At 50.2% G+C, this 25,378-nt stretch overlaps 1 protein-coding gene across 2 annotated transcripts in view; it reads left to right on the top strand.

The window, feature by feature from the left end:
* Nucleotides 1-20,927, top strand: part of LOC118313348 (fidgetin-like) — a 30,767-nt gene extending 9,840 nt beyond the window's left edge. For both annotated transcript variants that reach the window (XM_035638710.2, XM_035638721.2), the window contains one exon: nucleotides 16,165-20,927. In XM_035638710.2, coding sequence (XP_035494603.2) covers nucleotides 16,165-18,413 — 2,249 coding nt within the window. In that variant the 3' untranslated portion in view covers nucleotides 18,414-20,927. The remainder of the gene's footprint in view (nucleotides 1-16,164) is intronic.
* The last annotated feature ends 4,451 nt before the right edge of the window (nucleotides 20,928-25,378 follow it).

The raw sequence follows: 25,378 nt of genomic DNA, 5'->3' as shown, positions 1-25,378 counted from the left end.
GCAGCGTCAGTTCGGCAACACTGTCCGCTCGGAAAGTACTGACCTGCTCATCATGGTAAATGTCAAACATCCAGGAGGCGTCGAATCAGGAGCAACTCGACGACTAAGTCCGGATTCAGAACTCTGACCTGGAATAATGTGAATCTCCCGAGTCAAATATGGAGACAGGTTTGAGAATCATCCCGATGATGCTGCTCTGTCGACCTCTCACGTACCAGATAATCTGGGCCGAACGTCGCTCCATCGCCCCGACCAAGGTTCCCCGAGGGGGGGGGGGGGGAGACGAATCTGGGCTAAATCGAACCTGAAGTTCCTGTAGTCTGAGCCTGGCTTAAGATCTGGGAAACGCTTGCCGGGACATTGTTCCTCTCGGAGCTTATCACCATTCAGGAGATATGATAAACGAGGCCTATCAAAGATTCTACCCTCACGGGAATTACTATAAGTAGAGAAGGAACCCACACACGGACATAATCCGTCAGACAACGCAGTGTGACCCGTGTGCATGGATGCACGCGTGCCCACACACACACACACACACATTAAACCCTGTTCACATCCCGCTGCCTGTGGGGCGCGGGGGAGAAGCGGTGTGTACTCGACGCGGAGCCAGTGATCTAGGTAATCTGCCTGTGCGCTGGGACAGTTCTATTGGTCCACAAATCAATTGGCTTCGTGTCCGTGCCATTAGGCTAACATGGCGCTGCCGAGGCACTGCGATGGTAAACAGACTGTTTAATTCCCCTGGACGCCGGCCAGGTGGACACTCCTCCTCCTCCTCCTCCTCCTCCGCCTGATCCCTCCGTTTTTCACTCTCCTCTTCCTCCCCTCCGTCTATCGTCCTCGTCCATCCCTTCCTCCACTCCACTTCAGTCAATGTGCTTATTCTCAGCGGACGAGTGCTTACAGGACTATAGCTTGGAGGGATTGTTGGAGTGTGTGTGTGTAAAGAGGAGAGATTTTGGCCAGTGAACCCTTGTTGTGCTCTGTCCTCCAGTACTGTGTCTATACTGAGTAAGTGATCCCTTGGGATGCGGTACACACATGCAGCATCCTTATCTCCCTCTCTCCCTCTCTGTCGGCGTCTCTCGCCCTCCTTCTCTGCTCGCTCTGTTTGTCTCACTCTTTGTTTCTCTCCGTATGAATCTGTTCCCCATTCTGTGTCTGTCTCTTTGCGTTGTAAATATATATATGTCCCCCCCCCCCCCCCCCCCCCCCCCCCCCTCCCCCCCCGCTTCTCTCCGCCGCCAGAGGCAGCAAACAAGTGCAGTAATTTGAGGGGCTGCATCAAAAACAAACACATGATTAGAAAAAGAAGTTTACCACTTCCTCTCTTGCACACATTCGCCAAATGAAACCTCACCTCTGCCCCCCCTCGTTCCGCCGAGCGTTTGGTTTCCCTATATGGACGCGACTAATGACTTCCTTCGTATAACGTCAGCAATTCAATTGATCCACCTCGCCGCCGCCGCCGCCGTGCATCTGGTTCTGTGCCCGTCTTTGTGCTACAGTATGGTAATTGAGCCAGTGTGCTCTTGACGGATGAGAGTTGTTGGCAGTATCACTGTTGTGCGTCTCATTTCCCGCGTGCCGTTGCCGATTGACTGATAAGATAAGAGGCCCGCAGCCGCGTAGCAGCCAACAACCTGATGAACGGCAGCGCCAGGGCCGCGATGAGGCCCGGGGAGGCGACGCCGGCCCGGGGGCACCCAGATCGCCTCCTGGTATTGAGAAAGTGATGACACTTAAAATCACTGCGTCCTGCCGGACTTGCACAACCATTAGAGATGACACGGCGCAGGAATCTGCTCCGAGATTCGCTCACAGCGCCGTAACGTTTTCACAGTTGCTAGGAGACACCGAGGCCCTCGGACACATCTGGTCAGCCGTTAGTGCGAGTTGTTGACGAGGGCTGGAGCGGCGGCGGCGGCACGATGTTTACAAGACGAGGCCGTCTGTAGACTCGACGTCAGCTTTTCCAGTTGCTGAGGAACTGAACGGTGAAGACGCGAGTGTGTTAAGGAGAATGTGCTTTTATTTAGCACAAACACCGCAAGGTTTTTGTGCTAAACCTTCCTGGGCCTCCTCTCATCCCCTCCTGGGACCTCGCTGGTGGAAGGACATTCCCCCTCCGACAGGACAGTCACTCCTCATCACTACACTCATCACTTCAGTAAATACTCTCCCGCCCTTTTCTCCCTTTCCCTCCTCCTCCTCCTCCTCCTCTCCTTCTTCTTTATGGAATACATGTGTCACGGCAGCAGTGGAGATTCCTGTCTGCCAGAATCGGGAACGTTTTGCTTCTGTCTTTTAGCAGACAGCGTACTTCCCTTTTTGGTTTCCCCTTCTTCCTCCAGGGGACAAAGTGTCTCCCTCGGGCTGGGGGGCTGCGGCCCACACTAATAAAGCTGTAATTATTTATTTAGTGGCAGAGTGAAAACAAGCCTTTCTAACGGCTGCTGCTGCTGCTGTGAGAAATATTACGCAGGAAGAAAAGAAAAAATAAAATATGTGGAGAAAAGCCGAGGAGGCTGCCAGCGCACGCAGAACACAAACAGCTTGTCATCAAGGTCGCGGTCTGAACCGGAGGAGGACACGCAGGGCGGGGAGGGGAGAAACGCCCCGGCCCCCCCGGGTGTCGAGCAGAGATGCTGCACAACGACCCTCTGGAAGGATGCGGCGGTCGCCGGCGGTAACGGGTGCGTTCGTCCACGTGTTGCTTAAAAGACAAGTGAAGGAGGAGGGGGGGAACACACAACAGTGTTCAGGGCTCGTTTTTGGGCAGATGAAGGGGGCAGCTTAAATTTCATATAAAAAAACAATGTTCATCAATGTACTTCAGTCCTGTGGGAATGTAAATACAGGACAAGTACATGAGAGGAAGGTTGTTTTTTAAAAAGATGGAATAAATCGGCACGACTAGTCTTTACTGGACGTCGTCTTCCAGACGCGGAGCCCGGACGGCAGCTAAGTGCCGTCGACAGCAGCCGGCAGACTTTACTTTATATCAATAAAGTAAAAGTGTGTTTTTATTTCATGTACCACATTACACGCTGATATAATTTGAGTCGTTTGGAAGCCTGTGAAATCGGGGAGGGACACGCGAGCCTCCGACCGTGTTCATCGCCTGTGAATGTGATTACAGCTATTGATCGATGGACAATGACACCACGTCACCTGAGGAGGGTGTGTGTGTGTGTGTGTGTGTGTGTGTGTGAGTGTGTGTGTGTGTGTGTGTGTGTGTGTGAGTGTGTGTGTGTGTGTGAGTGTGTGTGTGTGAGTGTGTGTGTGTGAGTGTGTGTGTGTGTGTGTGTGTGTGTGAGTGTGTGAGTGTGTGTGTGTGTGTGTGTGTGTGTGAGTGTGTGTGTGAGTGTGTGTGTGTGTGTGTGTGTGTGTGAGTGTGTGTGTGAGTGTGTGTGTGTGTGTGTGAGTGTGTGTGTGTGTGAGTGTGTGTGTGTGTGTGTGTGAGTGTGTGAGTGAGTGTGTGTGTGTGTGTGTGTGTGTGAGTGTGTGTGTGTGTGTGTGTGTGAGTGTGTGTGTGAGTGTGTGTGTGTGTGTGTGTGAGTGTGTGTGTGTGTGTGAGTGTGTGAGTGAGTGTGTGTGTGTGTGTGTGTGTGTGTGTGTGTGTGTGTGTGTGTGAGTGTGTGTGTGTGTGTGTGTGTGTGTGTGTGTGTGTGTGTGTGTGTGATAGTGTGTGAGTGTGTGTGTGTGTGTGTGTGTGTGTGTGTGTGTGTGTGTGTGTGTGTGTGGGAGAGAAAATCCGGCGTACAGAAAGCAGCGAGAGTGAGTGTGTGTCCATATGTTGGTGCGTTTTGGTCCATATGCTGGTGTCTGCGCATGTACATACAGTGTGTTCTGTGTGTGTGTGTGTATGTGTGTATGTGTGTGTGTGTGTGTGTGTGTGTGTGTGTGTGTGTGTGTCTGTTAAAGCCCGATCCCGGGCGGTAATGTGAGATCAGACGTAGCCCGTGAGCCGCAGCCTTACATCTGCTGTCAGCCGCTCGCTCTAACTCTGTTAAGGACGTTATTGATTGCTCATTATTACCCGCTCCCTGAAAGATGAGCGTCCCCTATGATCACATTAAATCTCTCCTCTGTCCAATCCTCCTGAGAGGCCTTCTGCTCGCCGGTGCCCGTCACGTTCCTCCTCTGAGATCTGATATCAAGCAGCCTGACGTGTCCCATTGCCTCGGCTTCTCTTCTTCTGCCGTCTCGTTTGATTCGCTCCGAATCACTGTCTGTTTTCCTCTCCGGCTCTTTCTTCTTTGTGAATGGACGCAGTTCGGCTAATTGATGTCTTTAGTTCTGTGTAGTGGAAATCAGCCCAACACGGATGAGCAACATCTGAAATGATGATTTCTTTTCTTTCTTCTCTTTATTAGCGCGCCGTGTTAACTTTGTGATCCGTGTTTATTGACTTGATAGGAAACAAGAGGCGCTGACGGCAGAGTCAGAATATTCACCGTGTTGTTTTAAAAGGCAGCGGCGCTCAGTCTGCGAAACTGTCAAACGCGTCGTCTCATTGAAAAACCTACAAAAATCCCTGAACCCCCCCGCCCTCGCCTCGTGCCTCACGTTGTCATCTCTGCTGACGATAAACAGGCGCTGAAGGTGTCAGGCGTCCGCCAGCGCCTGTAAACTTTGGGACTGTTGAAATCCAGCCCTCGGCGAGAGGCCATCCCGCCCGTCCCCCATGAATAATGCAGCGCTATCGACTGTGTCAGTCGAGCGAGGAGACGCGGCGGCGGCCAGCTTGATATTCAGCTGCCGCAGCTGACTGGATGCCCTCGCTTTGAGACAAACTGCTGGCAGACTGCTCCGACTTGCACAGACAGGACGTGGACCTGCCGCCGTGAGGGGAGCCGGCGTTCTGCTGCTGCGGAGGTAGCTGCTCTTGCCCCCGAGTGTTTCTGTTCGAGTGGGTAGAGAGGCAGATGTGAGTGGAGGCAGGAGGCGGCAGGAACTCGCTCTGTGTACACGCTTCCATAAATATGGAGTATATGTTATGTGTTTGGATGTATGTACGGTGTGTGTGTGTGTGTGTGTGTGTGTCTCCTGCGGCAGCGAGCTCAGCTCTAGTGAGAATCTGCTGGCCCCTCGACACGACCAGTTCACTCTCAATGCCACCGATCGATGGGCGTATTGATCCGCTGTTTGACTGTTTGGACAACCTGTGTGAATTCCAGCATAATGTGAGTTCCACAGTGGATTTAGAAAGACAAGCCGCGCAGGCCTCGCCCCGCCTCGCCTCGCCGCCTCGTGCAAACGCCGTACCTGAGCGCCGGAGATTCGCGGTGCATGTGCGTTCAAACGGAAACGAAGCGGTGTGACGAGTTTCAGTCCAACACCGCGGCCTCAAGCGACCATTCCCTCCCATTCCCTCCCATTCTTCACTCACCCAGCGGACAAACTGTCGGGTTTTTACATTAAACCGTGACCTTTGACCTCTGTTCACTCCCGAACTTTCTTCTGTGTGAGTCAATCAAAGCGAAATAGTCTCGAAAAAAACTCAAATTTACTTCAAATTTGAACCGAATTTCCTGAAAAACAATAAAAGGAAACTGAAAAATATATATATGCATATCTAGAAATGTAAAGAACACATTGACATATCCACCAATCATCTGTCCTGTACTATTTGTCTCATCCAGTCTTTAACCTGTTTGTTCGCTTTTCTTGTTGTAGTCATATTAGTCCAGTTGTAGTCAAATCCCTCGTGTGATCCGACCATAACTGCTGTTGCTTGAATATTTGGACTGAGAGGAAGAAGAGGACACAGTGAGAGTCAGTCAAACTCCAAATGAGATGGAAATAAAGACTTAATTGATGTGGCGAAGGAAACGGTCGTCCTCATCGTTTCATTTGAAGCATCACGCGCTTCACCTACGTTCCCGCTTTTACTTCCGCCTCAGCCAGGCATGAAAACAAAGGTGCTCTTACTTGCAGATGTGAAAAAGGAAAAGAGAGCGCATTAAAAACTGATACAGAGGCTCACTCCGCCTCTCGTCTTTCACTTTCATGGGGACACAGTGGGGGGAGGCGGCAGTTGGCACATCTTCCCAGAATCTATATGAAGTGTGCAGGATTTGACACTTCAAACATGCACCGTGAAGGATCCTGCAAGTGCACAGGCTGGGGGTAGAGGTTATCCCAGCCAGGGCCGCGTCAGTAATCCACACACACCCCACAGGCAGGCACACACACACACACACACACACGCACAAACCCGCGGCGGGCGCTAATCTCTAATCTAACGCGCTTGCCAAGTGTCTCGTACACTGCAAAAACCCATCTTCTCTGGTCGTAAGTGCTTTTAAAAAAGAATCCTCCTTACAATTTGTCGCTTTTGTTCGATTGTTGAAGAGTGAAATAAAACGTCTATTTTCAGAGCGTGAATTGTCTTTGGCGGATTTGTTTTTGAATCATTATGAAGAAGTAGATCTTGAACCGGTGAAGTCGTCGTCTTGAATTTGACAGTTTTTTGCAGTGTAGAGTCGGCCTGATGCTGGAAGTTGCAAACTATGAAGTTGTCGTCCACTTTACTGTCTGACTGTAGTGCAACCCCTCCCACGCACACACACACACACACACACACACACACACACACACTCTCACTCACTCTGAGCAGACAGACACACTGTAAACGCATCCACAGATGGTGACACTCCGGCAGTCACTCCTGAGCTGTCTATGTGCCAGCGATGATAACACACCCACACACACACACACACACACACACACACACACACTCTCAGCGCCTGGCGGCAACAAACACGGCGCTGCATCGTTGAGCATCGGCTGGTTCTCGTCTAACCGCCGAGGGGGGAATCAGTGTGGTGTTAAGTAACCGCTCATGTGGAGCCGAGGCCACACGCAAACAAACATGTCTGCCTCTCCTCTGAGAAAAAACAAAACCACGCGAGCCTCGTCTGAATAATATAATATGATTGAATAATATGAAGAGTTCAGACTTGTATCTCGACGAGTCTCTTTTCTTCCAGCGAGCCGCATCATTGATATGTTAATAAACTCCAGCATCACTCTTTATTCCGGGGACAAAAATCTCCTGCCAGCTTTTTCCAAACTCTTCCCTGGGTTGAGATGTGTTCATCTGTTGATGCTCGGTTGACGTTCCCTCTCTGGACTCAGGTAATCGCCCACTCTGGGCGCTGCGGCGGCGCTGGTTGTGATGTGGATCTTCCTGAGGGTTGTATTTGAATAATGAGGGAGGCTGGAGCGTTCTCTTGTGCCGAGTGTCTCCGCGCCGCCGCGGCAAATGACCTCTGAATAGTTGTTTTGGATTAGCCATCAAAGTCTTCTCTCCGAGTGGCCGATAGATAGGTACTTCCAGAAATGAGTCACTTGAAAATGATCATCGCCGCCGTTGCCGTATAAGATAATGGATAACCATTACACTCCATTTTCCCCAGCTCCTCACCCACACACAAACGCCTGCTCTTGAAATATGATGCATCCACTGTGCTTAGCGAGCACTTAATGTCCCAAAGCACCGCGTTTGTTGAGATTTACAACCGCGCCGGCGGGAGGGGGGGGGGGGGCCAGAAGAAAGAGTGCGTCGTCGGCGTATAATGTTGTTCACTCAATAATTATCTCATTTTATTTACGAAGACAGACAGCTTTAGACGGGGTTAGAGGCTTCCTTTCTATTATCTCCACCTGCCCCCCCCCCGCCTGGCCACTAAATGATGTCCTTCATGTCGAGGACTTTGCAAACTTTCAATGGCGGAGGGAAGGGGTTGTGGCGGTGGAGGGGGGGGGGGGGGGGGGGGGGGGGGGGGGGGGGGGGGGTTAGTGGCGCCCTCGACACCGCCTGTATGGAAAAGAGTGTCGGGATGAAAGAAAAAAAACATTTCTCCACGCCGGCCACTGCTCCGGCACTGGTTTGCTGGATCGATGTCATTTCTAAAAGGATTAGGCCTCCTCGCAGAAATCTATTTTAATTACTGAACACACAGGTAAACAAAGTGCTGCAGGTTCACAGGTATGGATCCGGGCGTCAGAGGAGTATTGATAGAACGTGGCCCCAGGTTAACCTCGGGGGCCCTGAAAGATCCCGCCGACTGTCGGGAACGTCCACGTCCACGTCCATCCACATACAGCGAAGGTTGGACGTTCAGCAGCGCAGCAGGATGTTTGCTCCGTCACTTATCTGAAGAGCAAACAGTGGCGGTGGGGCGAAGCCTCCGGGGCAACTGGAGGAAGTTTTGGCCACGCACAGCAAGCAGGAGTTTAGCTGGTGGAACAATGCACACTGTTGCAGCTCACGTGTGTGTGTGTGTGTGTGTGTGTTGTCAAATAATAACTCATAAGCATTTTCCAGAGTTTGCCTTTCACGTGTGATGACAGAGCAGGAGTCAGACCATTAATAAAGCTTATATATAATAAATAATACTAAATAATATATTAACTAAACTGTTCTGTATTATTTGTGATAACTGAGCCATAAACCCTAACCACCCAATGATGAATTAAGAGTTGTTTCTTATGGCTTCGTTAATGTTTATGGATCCATAATAAGGTTTATTAAATGAGCTTTTAACTTTACACAGAAGCCAATACTAACAGAAACTGCACCATATTGAATAAGAAACTTTAAAACAAACATTTGATCAACTTTGTAATATCATCAATAATTCGGATTTATTATAATTAAAGAAAGTGTGACGTACTGAAGCTTCAGACGTTTCTAGAGATGGATTTTATTAAGATCATATCAATAATTTATAAGTTTCATCAAACACATTTCTGCATCTGTCGTTTGATTTATCCGTTTATAATTCCATTTTTTTTCTTTCTAAGCAGTCGCTCCAACATGTGATTTACTAGTTCACCTCGTCCCGGATGACGTTCGTGTTCGTGGATTCTTTTTCCTCGGTGATGAAAGAGCCGATGTGAAGATGCTCCGAGTCTTTACACGTGTTTTTCGATTCGACAGATGAGAATGATGTGTTTGCCTCGGCGAGGTTTCTGTGTGTGTGTGTGTGTGTGTGTGTGAGGAAGGAACCCCGCGTCGAGCCGGGTGATTAGCCACGCTGCGCTAGTCACAGGAAATGGAGTCGCTGACGGACAGGCCCAGTGCATTATAGATGAATGCCGTGCGTCGGCGGCTCCGGGCCCCCGTCGAATATCTCTCAATTTCCTCTGTGAATGACAAAAGAAGCCACGCACAATTTCCTTGATCCGGAGCATTTGTTTAACTGCGCCCTCCCCGTTTAACCCGCCCATTCACACGTCTGTCGGGTAAAAAAGGAAATTCAGACGGTGTCAGTTCATCCAGCGCTGAGGAAGAGGTGACGCCGCGGGGCCAGGGGGTGACCACGATACGCCTCAGGGATCCAGCCAGACGTTTAATCGCGGCCTTTCGTCTGCGAGCTAAACTTAGACTCGTCATTAAAACGATATTTAAAAAAAACAAGTCTCAAAGCTGAGTTCCAGTTTTGATGGTCGAAGCTGCGAAAACTTGTCACGAGGTCAAAGATCACGGATTACAATGAATATTTGATTTTTTTCTCTCTTTTTTTAAAGACGCTGTCATTTGTCAAATATCCTTATTTGGCAGCTCTGAGCTGTCATCTCCTCCTCCTCCTCCTCCTCCTCCTCCTCCTCCTCGTCTCTCTGTCTTTGAGTTAGTGACAGCTCGTCTCTGCCGGTCACTGCTCCACGTCTAGACTTTGAACTCGCTCTGTTTACTCCTCATCTGTTGTTGTTGTTGTTGTTGTTTTGAGTGTGTCGTTGTAATGGCGAGGGGCGGCGGCGGCTGAACCGACGCCTTCAAAGACGCGGATTTCTGGCTCATCGGAGGAGAAACGGTGGACGACTCTTTAGGAAATATAGTCAAATCTGTTAACACGCGTTGACTCCGATCTTTAGCAGTTGTTGCTTTATAGAGGACACAGTTTCGATTGTGGTTGTGTGTGTGTGTGTGACACCAGCTCACGACTAATTCCATAATTAATTGCCTTTTGAAAGACCTAATCACATTATTTGACTCTACTGTAGGTTGTGTAGCCCGTGGCTCAGTCACAGTGAGCCGGACTCATTAACAAGGTGGTGCAGGGGTTGTCAAACACACACACACACACACACACACACACACACACGTAATAAAACAATAGGTCCACACAGAGAAGATGCCCTCCGGTGTATTTGATAAGGATTTGAATAAGTGGCAGCTTAGATTTCCCCTGTGGTGTGAAAACACGGTCTATCCTGATGAAGTTATCGCTTGTCGCTGGGCGACGACGACGACGACGACGACGACGACTCTCCCGTTCCAGATTTTTTAGAAAAAAAAGAATAAGACGTGATGGTTGGTTTTTCTTCAGCACACACGTGTGTGTGTGTGTGTGTGTGTGTGCAGGCATGTCGGCGTCTCTTCCCTCCTGCACTCACGCGGCTTAATTATGACGTTACCAAAATGGGCAGTTTGTGCTGACACCCCGCCTGCAGAATCACACGGCGGACAGACTTAAAAGAGCTCATTAGCTTCTCTCTAAAGAGCTGTTTACTGCACGCACACACACACACACACACACACACACACACACACACTCTCTCTCTCACAGTAACAGGCAGCTCTGTTGATGCAGACGGACGCCGAGTGTAATGAGAATGATTCTGCATGTGAGAAGGCAGGAGGAGGAAGAGGAGGAGGAGGAGGAGGAGGAAGAGGAGGAGGAGGGGGGGGAGGAGGAGGAGGAGGGGGAGGAGGAGGCAGGAGGAGGGGGAAGAGGCAGAAGGAGGAGGAAAAGGAGGAGGAGGAGGGGGAGGAGGCAGGAGGAGGAGGAAGAGGAGGAGGAGGAGGAGGAGGAAGAGGAGGAGGAGGAGGGGGAGGAGGCAGAAGGAGGAGGAAGAGGAGGAGGAGGAGGAGGGGGGAGGCAGAAGGAGGTGGAAGAGGAGGAGGAGGAGGAGGAGGAGGAGGGGGAGGAGGCAGAAGGAGGTGGAAGAGGAGGAAGAGGAGGAGGAGGAGGAGGAGGAAGAGGAGGAGGAGGAGGGGGAGGAGGCAGAAGGAGGAGGAAGAGGAGGAGGAGGAGGAGGAGGAAGAGGAGGAGGAGGAGGGGGAGGAGGCAGAAGGAGGAGGAAGAGGAGGAGGAGGAGGAGGGGGGAGGCAGAAGGAGGTGGAAGAGGAGGAGGAGGAGGAGGAGGAGGAGGAGGGGGAGGAGGCAGAAGGAGGAAGAAGAGGAGGAGGAGGAGGAGGAGGGGGAGGAGGCAGAAGGAGGAGGAAAAGGAGGAGGAGGAGGAGGAGGAAGAGGAGGGAGGAAGGAGGAGGAGGCAGGAGGAGGGGGAAGAGGCAGAAGGAGGAGGAAAAGGAGGAGGAGGAGGGGGAGGAGGCAGGAGGAGGAGGGGGAGAGAGGAGGAGGAAGAGGAGGGAGGAAGGAGGAGGAGGAGGCAGGATGAGGATGGAGGAGAGAGGAGGGGGATGGAGGAGGAGGAGAGAGGAGGATGGAGGAGGAGGAGGGAGGAGGTGGAGGGGGAGGGGGATGGAGGAGGAGGAGAGAGGAGGATGGAGGAGGAGGAGGGAGGGGAGGCAGGATGAGGATGGTTGAGGAGGAGGGATGGGGATGGAGGAGGATGGAGGAGGAGGCAGAACGAGGCAGTAGGAGGAGGAGGAGGAGGAGGGAGGGGGATGGAGGAGGAGGAGGGAGGAGGAGGGGGAGGAGGATGGAGGAGATGGAGGAGGATGGAGGAGGAGGAGGGAAGAGGGGGGGGATGGAGGAGGGGGAGGAGGCAGGGTGAGGATGGAGGAGATGGAGGAGGATGGAGGAGGATGGAGGAGGCAGGATGAGGATGGAGGAGGAATGAGGAGGAGGGGGAGGAGGCAGGAGGAGGATGGAGGAGGGGGAGGAGGCAGGAGGAGGATGGAGGAGGAGGAGGAGGAGGGAGGAGGGGGAGGGGGATGGAGGAGGCAGGATGAGGATGGTTGAGGAGGAGGGAGGAGGAGGAGGGGGAGGAGGAGGGAGGAAACCAAGTGCTCTGCAGACTTGATGCTTGAGAAGATTCCTGTTGGATTCAGTTTGTTTCAGCTGATCTCGTACTCTGCGACACAAACATCCTAAATGCTTCTGCACATTTCCAGAGATGTTCACACAACATTTGTTTTCCTGGACTTTGTGTTTCAGCCATTAGCCAATATTTCACGCTGGAACGTGCGGTTTTATCTGAGTGAAACGATTTTAAAAGACGTGGTACCCGGTCACTGCTTACTTTTGCGTACTCGCCGAGTAGTATCGGAATCGGAAAACATCTCTTCCCCCAGGCCTGAATAAAAAAAACCCCAGTGTGGACAAAGAGGAAATGAAATATGCCGCAGCCTCGCGGCTCCGTCAAGTCGCCGTCGTCAGAGAACAAATGTTCAACTTCCTGTATGAAAGCACATTGTCTTTGTCCTGAAACCCTGTTTTTTTTTTTCATTTTCCAAATGAGAAAAGGGCCTTGAAAGATTTTGCCAATGAAAGAACTTGATATATATTATTTTTTTGCAAGAAGCACACTCCAGATCCAAGGACTTCTCCATGACTTCCAAGGTCTTTCAACGTGAGTGGAGGGGGCGCGGCCCCCGTCGGAACCCCCGCCCCGTCCTGCAGCCGCCGCGCTAAGCGACTTTGCTCTGCTCATTGTCCTTGGTTTACTTCACATTGAATTAGAGGATCCACCCTGGATGATACCAAAGTCAATCCTCCTCCATATGTTTGGGAGACGGAGCAGCGGGTTCAAAGCGCTCAGTTCAAAGCATCTGTCCTCATTTGAATAACGTGGAGTAATCGCTATTACCTTATTTAAATAGTGCAAGTTATCATTTGGCCTTCATTTGCATTGCAGGGGTAATCACCGCGTCTCTGCATTAACCTCATTATAGACGAGATGAAAGCCCTGATGGAGCCTGACACACTCTTTTATATATGTTATCTTTATTAATGATGGAATTAGAAAGATTCATGTTTCTTTAAATGGACGACACATCACACAGTTTGACGGAGTGTCAGAGCCACGAGGAGGGAAGAGGGAGATGCAGGAAGCTCTTCCTCCTCGTCCGTCTCTATCCTCTGTCAGCTTTTCTTTCATATATTAAATCAACTAATAATTGTCTCTTATCACATTGTAGTCGCTCCATTTGTATTTCACTGCAGACAAAAATCCCTTCACTGCATCGACAGTTTTCGTTTCTTAACTTAAGAAACAGTAATGATCCAGCAAACAGAGCAACAGCTTTTAAAAGCCCCCGTGAAACAGAAAGAAATACATATACATGCCAATGTTGTCGTTATAGTTACAGCGCCACCAACTGATAACAGGAAATGACATGGCCAATCCACATCCGCAATACAGAAGATAATTAAACAGCGTAACCTGATAGATATTTCCTTTATTGGTCGACTAATAAAATGTCTCTGTAACAAGGGGGGTCAAAGAGTGAGGGTCAGGGCTCCAGGGTCGTCCGTGATCTCCAGATTTCTATGTTTGAAAGACAAGGCAGCGGAAGTGTCACATCACAAAAACTCATGGTTGGTCCATTTTTACTTGTTCTGTAAAACCAACAACAACCCCACTTCAGTCCCTCGCCCTTTTTGATTACGTCCGTACCGGACGAGCTCAAGGGATTTCTCGGTGGACGTCTCTGCGGCGGAGACGCTCCGTAGCTGCACGTGGGGCCTGCGGACCTCTGGCAGGCCGAGGGGAAGTGCAGCTCCTGATTCCGCCGGCTGAGCGGATTGTAGATTAGCGGCAGAAGACGAAGTCTGACGGACGAAGACGCGACGGAATCCGGCTTAGAGCCTTCCGCCGCCTTGTCTCTGGCGACGCGCTCCACGCGTTTATTCCGGTTTATATCCTGGAGATAATGGAGAAACAACAGACGCTTCATGTGCGGTGATAAATAACTGCGTTTTTTGCTTCTGGCTACACGATCAAACTAATTCGGTCCTGAGGGCAAACATCCCTGATTTACTAACAGAATAATCATATTTATTTCATCTTTTTGTTTTTTGTTCATTCCATGTTAGAATCACACGATATCGAGGATAAGAGACCAGTAATTACGAATAAACCAAATGAAATATGGTTTTTCACATGAAAACAATAATAAAGTCATAAAACTCACCACCATCAAACATCTCCACGTCCTGCAGCTTCAGAGCCATTGTTCTGCGTTTGGCCTCGTTCTCTCTCCTTCTGTCCACTTTTTCCTGACTTGTGCTTTTCTCCTTGAAACACTTCCACCTTCCTTTTATTGTGCTGTTTAACATATTCTTCCTTTTTTTAAAGGAGCCTCCCGGCTAATGCACAACTTCCCCTGCGCTCGGCTCTTTGTCTGCGGCCGCTCGCCGCTCGCTGCACGCGGGGGGGGGGGGGGGCTCGCCAGCCCCCTGCCAGACTCCCCTCGGCTAAAATGTTGTAAATTAACACAATTAGCAGATCGCCATTCTGCTAATTAGCCACTGGCGTCTGCCGAGAGATGGCTGGAGAGAGGAATCAGAGAGGAAACGGGAGTCTGGGGATCCCTCCCCTCCCTCCCCTCCCCCCCCTCCCTCGGCGAGCTGTTACCAAACAAACACAGGGCCTCGGAGAGAGGGAGCAAGACAGTGTGAATGTGTGTGTGTGTGTGTGTGTGTGTGTGTGTGTGTGTGTGCATGTCTGTGTTTTCAGTAGCATAAGTGGACGGGAGGACGGCGAAGATGTGCTCCTCCATGAATGGATTTCATTGTGCAAGCACAAAAACACACACAGGCCAATTCAGGAGCAGGTATTGCTCACTCGACCCCCAGCTGCGAATCTCCACATGCATCCGCCGCCAGTCGATAAGTCGGAGGAAGCAGCATAAATGACACCGATATTATCCTTTATTTGTGAGCACTAAGTCAAATCAAACGGGGGGTTCAATGTGCCGCGCGGCTGCTGTGATTACGCCCCGTCCAGCCTTTGATAGCGCCGCGGCTTTGATAGTGAGACGACGATGGAGTCGCTGTGTGACTGTCAGTGTTTGCAGATGGCGTTGGCTGGGATTAAAGGGAACAGTGGCTCTCCAGCCTCCTGAGGCAATAAAGGGGAAAGCCAGGTGAGTGTGTCTGAGATGAGATGGGGCAGGGAAGGGGGGGCGGAGGTGAAGCAAGCACAGAGGGAGTAAATAAAAAGAGGGGTGGCCGCAAAGAAAGAGCAGAAAGGGAATGAAAAGAAGATATACATCGAAATAGATGGAGTCGGAATAAAAAGGGAAGGGGGGGTGGAAAATGGAGGAGGAAAAATAGAGGCAGCGGGGAGGCATGAAGAAGAGATGCAGACAGAAAGGTAAAGAGAGCGCTGGAGGGAGGAGGTCAAGGTGGAGCCGTGCAGACAGGAACTAAGCTCGAGACACAATGTGTTGTAATTCATAGCTCGCCGCAGCTCCCGTGTGCGTGCCTGTGTTCGTCCGTCTGGGTCAGTGGATGTGAGCGCGCGCGTGCGCGTCAACACGCTTGAGTGCAGGCGTAGATAGGGTTTTTTACGCCTGTGTGTGTGTGTGTGTGTGTGTGTGTGTGTCTGAGCAGGGGTTTGTGTGTGTGTGTGTGTGTGTGTGTGTGTCTGAGCAGGGGTTTGTGTGTGTGTGTGTGTGTGTGTGTGTGTCTGAGCAGGGGTTTGTGTGTTTTTTCTTGAGTGTGTGTGTGTGTGTGTTCAATGAAAGCACCATGAGCAGATGGGGGTGGATGTGCCAGTGTGTGTGTGTGTGTGTGTGTGTGTGTGTGTGTGTTGCTTTGTGGCATACGGCGAGGCACATTTTCAAACCCATCTCCAGCCACCTCAGATGAGCCGGGGATTATAGACTGACCCTCGATGCCTCTGTCTTATTGGTCTGGCCAGGGTGCATCAGGCTGCGGCAGCCATCCGTCTCTCTGTACTGCACTATACCTGCAGACACACACACACACACACACACACACACACACACTCCGCCCTCCTCCTGATGTGTAGGAACAAACACTTCAAGTCTAATTCAAGACGCAAATAATAATGAATGAATTAAAATAAAGAGTCCGACACCAAACAAGCCCCAAGATAGATTTAATTGACAGCCCTGCATCTGAGCCAATTCCATGGTGTTGTCATTTTAATTATTGTTCCCCTCATTTTAGCGTGTCGTGAGCTCATACGTTTGTCTTTTGTTCCCCTCAGGCTTAAAGATGCAGTGGACCCCCGAGCACAGCCAGTGGGCCGAACAGCATTTCGACATCTCCTCCACCACGCGCTCGCCCGCCCACAAGGCTGAGGCCTACCGGGCGGTGCCCGGACACCTGCAGCGCTCCGCCACCTACCAGTACGCCTGGGCCAACGACGACATCTCGGCCCTCACCGCCTCCAACCTGCTCAAGAAGTATGCCGAGAAGTATTCCGGCATTCTGGAGATGCCGGGCTCGTACTCCGAGGCCCCGGGGTTGATGAGCGGGCGCAAAGGTGAATCGGAGCCCTGGCAGGACGGCGTCTACCCCATGAGCTGCATCCCAGAGGGGGTCTCTGTCAGAAAAGGCGGCGTGGCGGCGGCCTCAGAGGTGGTGTCTGGCATGTGCAGCTCCCCGGGCCTGGCCTCCAGCACGCTGAGCGAGCCCAGCTACTCCAGCAGCAGCTGTGGGAGCCACGCTGCCACTGCCCTCCACTCCTCCTCCATGCCCTCTCAGGAATACGGCCCGGCGTACAGCGGATCCTACTTGCACAGTAGTTACAGCTCCCAGTCTGCCCCCACCCCGGCGCTCCCCTCCCCGCTGCACAGTTCTGGGCTCCTGCAGCCGCCCCCTCCGCCCTCCCACCCCACATTAGTCCCAGCTTACAACGGCGGCTCCCCGAACTTGTCTAGTTATAATTACCCCCCAGCAGGCTACCCAGCTCAGAGCTCTGTCGGGCCAGGGTACAGCCCTGGGGGAGCACCCCCTCCCTCCTCATACCTCCCCTCAGGCATTGCTGCACCTACACCTCTCCCCCCCTCTTCTGCTTTACCTGGATACCCCTACCAGAGCCACAACCTGACCCCAATTGCCCCGACCCCTCTCAGCGGTAGCTCATCCAACTCACTGAAGAGGAAAGCCTTCTACATGACAGGCCAAGGAGAGATAGACTCTTATGGCAACTTTGGCTACGGTCAGGCCCGGAGCGCCGCCGAGAGTCCCATGTACCGGATAGCAGACAGCAGCAGTGCCAACGGAGGCGGCAGCGGCTTCGATCGGAGTGCTGAGAAGTCGTCTTTACCTTTTAACCATCAGAAACAGTCCGCGATGTCGTCGGAGCAGCAGCAGAGGAAGTACAGCGGCCAGGCAACAGGTGGGTCACTGACCCCGCCGGCCTATGTCTCCTCCACCCTGGGGGGCTCCCGCTCTGCAGACTCCCTCGCCAGCTTCACCTCGCCCTCCCTCAGCGAGCAAAGCGCCGATGATCACCGTCTCCACCTCTCCCACTCGGCCCCAGGGCCTAACTCCTCCTCATCCACGTCCTCCCGGCCTGCTGAAGAGCAGCTTAAGACCAGTGACCCCCACCTCCTGGACATGGTCACCTCTGAAATCGTTCAGCAGGGGCCCCCGGTGGACTGGAGTGACATTGCAGGGCTGGAACTGGCCAAGGCAACCCTGAAGGAGGAGGTTCTGTGGCCCATCCTTCGCCCTGACATGTTCAACAGTTTAGGACCAACCCCGCGTTGTGTGTTGCTCTTTGGCCCCCGGGGCAGTGGCCGGACGTTGCTGGGTCGCTGCCTGGCCAGCCAGCTGGGGGCCCCCTTCCTCCAGCTCAGCGGTTCCACGTTGGCCACCAAGTGGCTGGCTGACGGAGATAAAATTATCCGAGCATCGTTTCTGGTGGCGCGCTGCCGGCAGCCCTCGGTACTGTTCATCAGCGAGGTCGACATGCTGCTGTCGGCCCACCTCAGTGAAGAGAGTCCTGTCAACCGGCTGAAAGGAGAGCTGCTGGCCCAGCTGGACTCGCTTCTCATGGGCTCCGGCGAGGACGCAGGCAGCCAAGTGTTGGTGGTTTGCTCCACAAGCAGACCCCAGGACATGGACGAAGGGCTGCGCAGGTACTTTGCTCGGAGGGTCCTGGTGCCCCTGCCGGACACCGTGGCCAGACACCACATCGTGAACCAGCTCCTGGTCCAGTCTCAGCACAAGTACTGCCTGAGCGAGGAGGAGCTGGCGCTGCTGGTCCAGCGTACCGAGGGCTTCTCTGGCCTGGACCTGGCGAGACTCTGCCAGGAGGCGCTCGTAGGTCTGTTACACGTCTCTGCACAGGGCATGGACATGACAGGTATGATGCCCAGGGGACAGATCCGGCCCCTCACGTACCAGGACTTTGAGAGTGTCTTTTGTAAATTCCAGGCCAGTATATCGCAGAAGGAGATTGACATGTACACAGAGTGGAACAAAATGTTCGGCTGCAGCCAGTGAAAAGATACGAGTCCGCCCTTGAGAAAACGAGGCATCCACAATTCCTTTCCTCAGGGCAGAGTCATTGTGCTGGAGGGAACGGCATGCAGAAGGCCAACACGAGCCCCCCGGGTTCTCACGGGCAGAGATGAGACGCTCCGAGAGACGACTGGCAGTGTCCTGGTGAATGAGCAGGAGTTTTAATTTGAATGCTCGACACTGCAGAGAGCCGGGCGTTGTTTACACAGTGCGAGCGAGTCGGCCTCAGAAGAAAGACGCCCCAGTGTCTGTATATATACCGTGATGTTCTTGTTCTTGGGATTTTGTTTGGCTATCCAAGTGCCTGAAGTGGTGCTTTCCCATTTTCTTTCGTTATTTGCCTCACAATCTACATTCATGGCATGAGCTGTTGATTATTAAGAGCTTTAAGAACTTCAGCGGCGAGTCTGGACAGCCGGAGATTGACGGTCGCCATCGCTGGTGGTCAGTCACTTCCTCATTGTCTTGCTGAGAGCAGTAATCCACCAGAGCGGCAGTAGTCTGGGCTCGTACTCGTTCTCATCTCTTCTGATCCTTTGTCTGCAAAAAAACCCAACAAACGTGACAAACAAAACTCAGGAAAGCGTTTGTGAATTGTACAGTAACCTCGAGGTATCTTGACGAGAGAGACACTGAGATCTGAGGGGGGACCCCTCGGTGGGTTGGGCAGTTAGTCGAGCACGGCGGTGTTAGGTGTCCCTCAGCTGGCTAGGATAAACAGCAAAGAGATGACAATGAATGTACTAGATTTGTTCTGGATCGATGCGACATAATCAATAGTGAGAGTAAAACACATGATTGCTTCCCCTCCCCCCTCCCAGATTGAGTTACCTGTTATCGTCTTGACCAGTCCTGAAGCTCGTCTCCTTTGCTCTTAAACATTTTTTTTCAAACTGTGTTGTCCAGCTTTGCTGTTGGGGGCTTTAAGAGACGGGGCATGTTTTTTGGGGGAGGGGGGGGTGAGACTTTGTATATTTACCAAAACAAACCATAATCAACATTGTTCATGTGATGTGATCTAGGCTATACGGTTAGGTTCCATCCGTCATCCGCACAAAAAGACCTCCAGTAGCTCATCTGTGTTGGGCATCTGGAGGAAGTTGATGCTCAAACCACCTCCAGATGAATTACAGGACTATTCAGAGAAACGTGCTCATTTGCTTTCTTGCCTAGTGGGAGATGAGACTACTTTAGGACGTAGGGGGAAGCAGGAACATGTCCAGAACATTGAGGCGAGGGTTTAGGCGCCTGCGCTCACTCGGATGTTCTCCAGACGTCTGCGAGGGGGCGGGAGGAATTCCGCAAAATGTCCGGTGCAATATTTGTGGAAATGTGAGTTCTCACGTTCGGCCTCTCTGGGAAAATGTCTGGACTCCGGTGCACGTTTCCGCCTTCGCATCCAAGACTCTCAGCAAGAAAGTAAAAGAGTCAAACTATTCTTATGAATCACAATAATGTCGAAACACAATTGACCGTGAGTTGGTCCAAAAATTACATTTTCCACTTTGCATTGGACAAAATAACGGCTCGGCAGTGTTCGAGGAAACCTGGAATCTGGCATCGAGAGAGCTTATTCCGATATTCTCCCAGTTTTGAAGTTGGATTTGAATAGGTGTCATAACCAAGTTATGGAATTATGGGTTATGCAGAGTTGCCTGATTAGCTTTACTCCAATTGGATTAGTTATAAAATGAGATGCCGCTCATGTGATTTTAATTATACATTCATCCCGTACATATCTCTCATATCTATAATTTCACAAGTGTGGAAAATAGGAAATCAAGAGCTCATTTGATTAGAGCAATTTTCACTGAGCGACGTCTCTGTCATGCATTTAGTGTTGTTATTGTCACGGCCGTGTCCTTGTCCAACCAAGAGGCATGTACGCAGTTAGCACAACAAGTTTTAATCATCAGAAAAAATTGTTTTCAAGCGAGAGATATTTGATCGGAGCGAATCCAACTCAAACCCGTGTCTGTGGTTTTTTACTCATCTGTAACTTTGTTCACTATATTAACACAGATTTCATGAAGCACATATTCTAAGTGCATTTTCAGTTCACTGAAAAGCTTTGTAACATGAGTGGGGGGAAATGTTGGCACTAGCCTTTTAAGTCCTTCGTCGTCATGAAGGTCATCTGTTGCCCATTGTATTGCATCCGAATGTATTCTTTTGTCTCTTCCTTGTCCCTGTGTGAAGCTGTCCTCGGGCGCTACCGTCGTGGCATGGGGGTCATTAAGATAGGTTATGAACGTGCACTAAATCATGTTTGTGTGTAATATTGTTTCTGTTGAAGTGTCTCACTGACAGCACTTGTTTTGTTTTACTCTCAAGGAGTATTATTATTATTTTTTGTATTCTACTGTACCACTGTCAAAGTAGGAGCTGCGTACAGTTTGTGCAGGCCCCGTCTGCGTTGCTCTATCTCTGCTACAGGCAACACATCAGTGCAGCACCTGATGTGTGTGTGTGTGTGTGTGTGTGTGTGTGTGTGTGTGTGTGTGTGTGTGGGGCGGGGGCGGGGGGGGGTTCTGCTGAGCGTCAGCAAAATTGACGGAAAAAGGAAAGACGAGCCAGGCAGTGTGGCGGCAGCACAAGGGGCGAGCAGAGTGGTCCGTCAGAAAAACCACCCTCAAAACAATCTGTTCCAGGATTCCTTCTGTCAGCAAATGCTCCGGAGAGACGGTCCCCTCACACGAGACGCGACTAATGCACTTCAGAGCACAGGCGTCCTCCCCGTCTCACCCACGGCAGACGCTCAGACCACGCGGACTTGTTTGTCACGTGTTCCCTGCGCCCTCTTTTTATACATGGTGTTTGAATCTAGATCTCGGTTTTCTTTCGTTCTGGTTTTTTTTATGGTTTTGGAAAAACCTTTCCTCGTACGGACGCTCGAGTTCTTTGAAGCATTTCTACCTCATGGCTACAAAACACGCGTGGTTTTTTTTGATTTACGTCTTTCACAAATGTCTGACATTTGTGAAAAATGCATTGGGGGAAAAAAATAAAAGAGATAAAAGAAGTGGGGAGAATTACACCATGAAGTTTTGCGCAGTCTACCTCAGATGACTGTACTTAAAACGTTTAGCTGATGGTGCAACCGCAGGCTGCAGCATCGCCTAGTGTGTGTGTGTGTGTGTGTGTGTGTGTGTGTGTGTGTGTGTGTGTGTGTGTGTGCGTCTGTGTGTGTCAGATCCGAGCTATAGGCAACACACACACACACACACACGCGCGATAACACTGAGAAACACACTCGCAGGCGACGACTTGTGAGGACAAAACACCTGGGGTCAAACGTAAGTTGACCCTGAAATGTATAATCCAGTACATTTGCTTTAATCTTTTGTGAACTACTGTTGTTGTGCGCGTGTGAATGTGTATATACGTGGGCACACTCTTCTTGTTTTTTTTAATTTTATTTAGTGTGTTGAATTTTATAAATTGTTAGTATATATAACACACTTGCACAACTTTAAACCAGAGTGTAACGTGTTTCTGTTGTACATACCTATACATACAATACAAATGCACCACTTGTTTATATGTGTGAATATGTTGCCATACTTGCAGTCAACTTAAATGTATTTTCATGTAATCTGAGGTACAAGCAGCAACAAACGATTCATTAAAGACATTTTCTTGGGAGATTATATCTTGTACATGTCCTTTTCTTTGTCACTGGTCACATTCATACGGAGCCCGTCTGGGGAAAAATATCATGTGAGAAAATAAGTCGTGGCCACAAAATAATACAAAATATGTGGTGGATTGACAGGAAAAAAGTATATATGTTGATCGGACGTTCTACTAAAACGAGACGATCCCACGTTTTATTATTGGGTGGACACGTCTTATTGTCACGTTTCCACGTTTTATTATCTCTGTGTCACAATTTACTGATCTCATTCGCACATTTTATTATTTCGTGGCATCGATTCACCCACGACTTATCTCGTTTTCCTCGTGTCATTATTTCGTGGCCACGACTTCATTTCGCATTCCCGCGTATTATTTCGTGGCCGCGACTTATTATCTTGTTCCCGCGCGATATTTCACCGGGCGGGGCTCTGTGCATGAAGGCTCTGAGGGACGGATGGCAAAGTAAAAGATTAAGAACTGAATTTATTTATGCCTAGGATGGAGAAAATAAATGTATTGTCCTGCCAAAAAGTAGCCCAGCTGAAAAATCGCCGTAATGAGCCTCGAGTTAGTCACCCTTGTGTGCAATTATAAAATCATCCGTGTTGCGCAGGAAGCCGCGCTGTCGCTTCTCTCATTAAAATGTAACAATTCATTTCTCTTGCTGTGGCCAGACCAAAACATTAAAGCATTAATTATCTTTCCTCCATCAGGAGGAATTTGGATTGTGTGAGCACACTGGTAATGGATTTGATGTGCAGTTGCCCGCTACATTTCCGAGCTATCATTATATACAGTGTGTGGTGTGGGAAGCTGCTGTATGGCCTCTGTAATTATCTGTGAACACTCAAAAAACGCCTCACAACAGGTCAGAGTGCAGCGCACGGCTGCTGCTGCCTTTATGTTCCCACTCCAGACAAGCTATAGTTATGATCAGGAATAATTCATAACATTAGCTTTTTTCTTTGTCAAATATAAGGCTGTTGAGTGTAGTTTCTTTTTGTCTCTAAGCTCCATAAATACCAAAGTGTCCTGCAGCTCTGCACATAACCGGCATTTGAAAAAGCTGCAGTTTGGTTCGAGCGATACAGAAAATGTGATCGGCAAACTGAAATTCGGATGCAGCAGCCAGACTCTGGGGTTAAGTCTTTAACTTTGTTCATAATTGAAGTGTTTATACGCTTTCTTACAGTGTATAGGAGCCAGTGTGTGTGATGAGGTGTGCACGGCTGTGAACCTGGAGGTTATCTGCCACAACACCAGCGTGTCCTCTTCACTTTAAAGGGCCCTCGCTCCGTAAGCTTCGCCTCGCACCTCTGCTCACTCTTTTTACGCGACAATTAAAATATGCTAAGTGATCATTTTTCCTTAAGTAGTCTTAAATGTGCAATCTATTCAAATATGAGAGGAAATTGCCCACAGCTCGCTGAAAGAGAGAGGAGAAAAAATCAGAGGTGGTTGAACAGGGGGGTAAAGCTGGAATAAATTATGCAAATAACACAAAGGACTTTACCACTTGAAAGCCTAATTTTCCTATAATCAGCACACTGTCGCCTAATATTCCCCCCCCCCACCTCTTATTAAAAGTGACTGTTCTCTTGCCGATCATCAGATGGCTCTATCTGTCACCAGACTGTGAAATGACTGCGGCCTGCCAGACTAAATGCTAAAGCGTTTTGCCGGAGCTTTTAGATGATGGTTACATTCCCACACAAGTAATTATGCGGCAGAGAGTCCAGAAATAAGGTTTAATTATACAGTAATCGTCCGTGATGGACACGAGGAAGTGGTGAGTGGCGCCAGACTGCAATCCATCAATGACAAACCTCTGGCCAGTTTTAATTCCTCCTCATTTGCATCCTAACCTCCACACCAAGTTGCGCAAACGCTGTTAAATGTTAATAGGACCTGTCTCACCACTCAAAATGAAAGCTTAAGACAATTTTTAGACCCCCCCCCTTTTCCTTTCATATCACCACTCACTCCTCTTTCTCCCTTTTTGTTTCGTCTCTTCATCGAGCTACCTCCCTAGCCCACTCCCTTCTTTCATTCCTTCCCAACGCCTCCGTCTTCATGCCATTCTCTCCTTTGCTGTCGTCCTTCCTCCAATGCTTCACCCGCCGCGGCCCCTCCTCCCCTCCTCCCCTCCTCCCTCCCTCCTCGCAGGCCTCGCCGTGGAGGAGGCACCGAGCGGTCACTGATGCACTAATTGGGAGCAACACTTACAGTTTTATCTCCCCCCGCCACTAATAGCGGTCTGCACTGAAGCAGCTCACCTTCGGATGAGGAATGGATGGATGAGTTGGATGTAGGAGGAGGTGGTGGAGGGGCGGCCGAGGCCTCGAGTGAGAAATTCCTCCGTGCCGACCACAGCGCAGACTCTGAGTGAGATTGGGCCCTCCAGCCATCACGGTTAATCCATGTCCCGCAGGACCTCGGACTCAATTCCCTGCTTCATTAATTGAAAACGATGGCCTTTTTTTTTTTGTTGGGGTGTGAGTGAATAAAACAAGGAGCCATTTATGATAGGGGGAAAAAAAGCATTTTGTCTGGTTTTGTTCCTGAAGTAGCTGCAATCTCATTATGTCTCCGTGCAGCATTTCAAAATGTGCTATCATCTTTGTCTTGATTGTCTCGCAGCGTCGGCAGAGATAAACACAGGCGCTGCTTTGCCGTGCGGATGCCGGGACTGTTTTTCACTGAATCATTTGAAGTCTTATCAGCCTTTATGGAAATAAAGCCTTTGCTTAATAAACTGTTCCACAGGCTTTGGGAGAGTAGCACATAAACACCTTTCTTCCCTCCCGACGACGCCATCATTAGCGCATCTTGTTCAATGCTTTACACATAATTGGAATCAACATCCATTGTTCGTGTTCTTGACCTTCCACTTGTTTTCCAGCAGACACTCAGAAACATCGTCTTACTGCTGAGAGGGAATCTTAACTAGGAGAACACGTGCTAAGTGCCTCGGCTTTGTTTCATCAGGGCCACACTGCTTCACTTCTAATACAACTTGAAAACTCATACCTTTATGATTTAATGATGAATGTGATGCCATGAATTCTAACATACAATTCAAATGAATCACATTGTCCATTGTCTGTCACACGTTGTTGACATCTGATAATCAACAGGGAACCGGCTCCGTTCTGGTTCACGCCCAGAACTTTGGACCGTCCGGGTCCTTTCAACCAAATGTAAAGAGGCTTGTATCTTTCCCTTTGGAATGTCGTAGACTCTGCAATCACTACGGGTTTTCGTGGTCGAAACAGTCCCACAGAGCATCACTTCAACGTTAAACATTG

The sequence above is a fragment of the Scophthalmus maximus genome, chromosome 1 (genome assembly GCF_022379125.1).
Source record: "Scophthalmus maximus strain ysfricsl-2021 chromosome 1, ASM2237912v1, whole genome shotgun sequence".
Taxonomy (NCBI): Eukaryota; Metazoa; Chordata; class Actinopteri; order Pleuronectiformes; family Scophthalmidae; genus Scophthalmus; species Scophthalmus maximus.
Note: the sequence above shows the minus strand (reverse complement) of the source record. Positions and strands in the feature narration are given on the sequence as shown.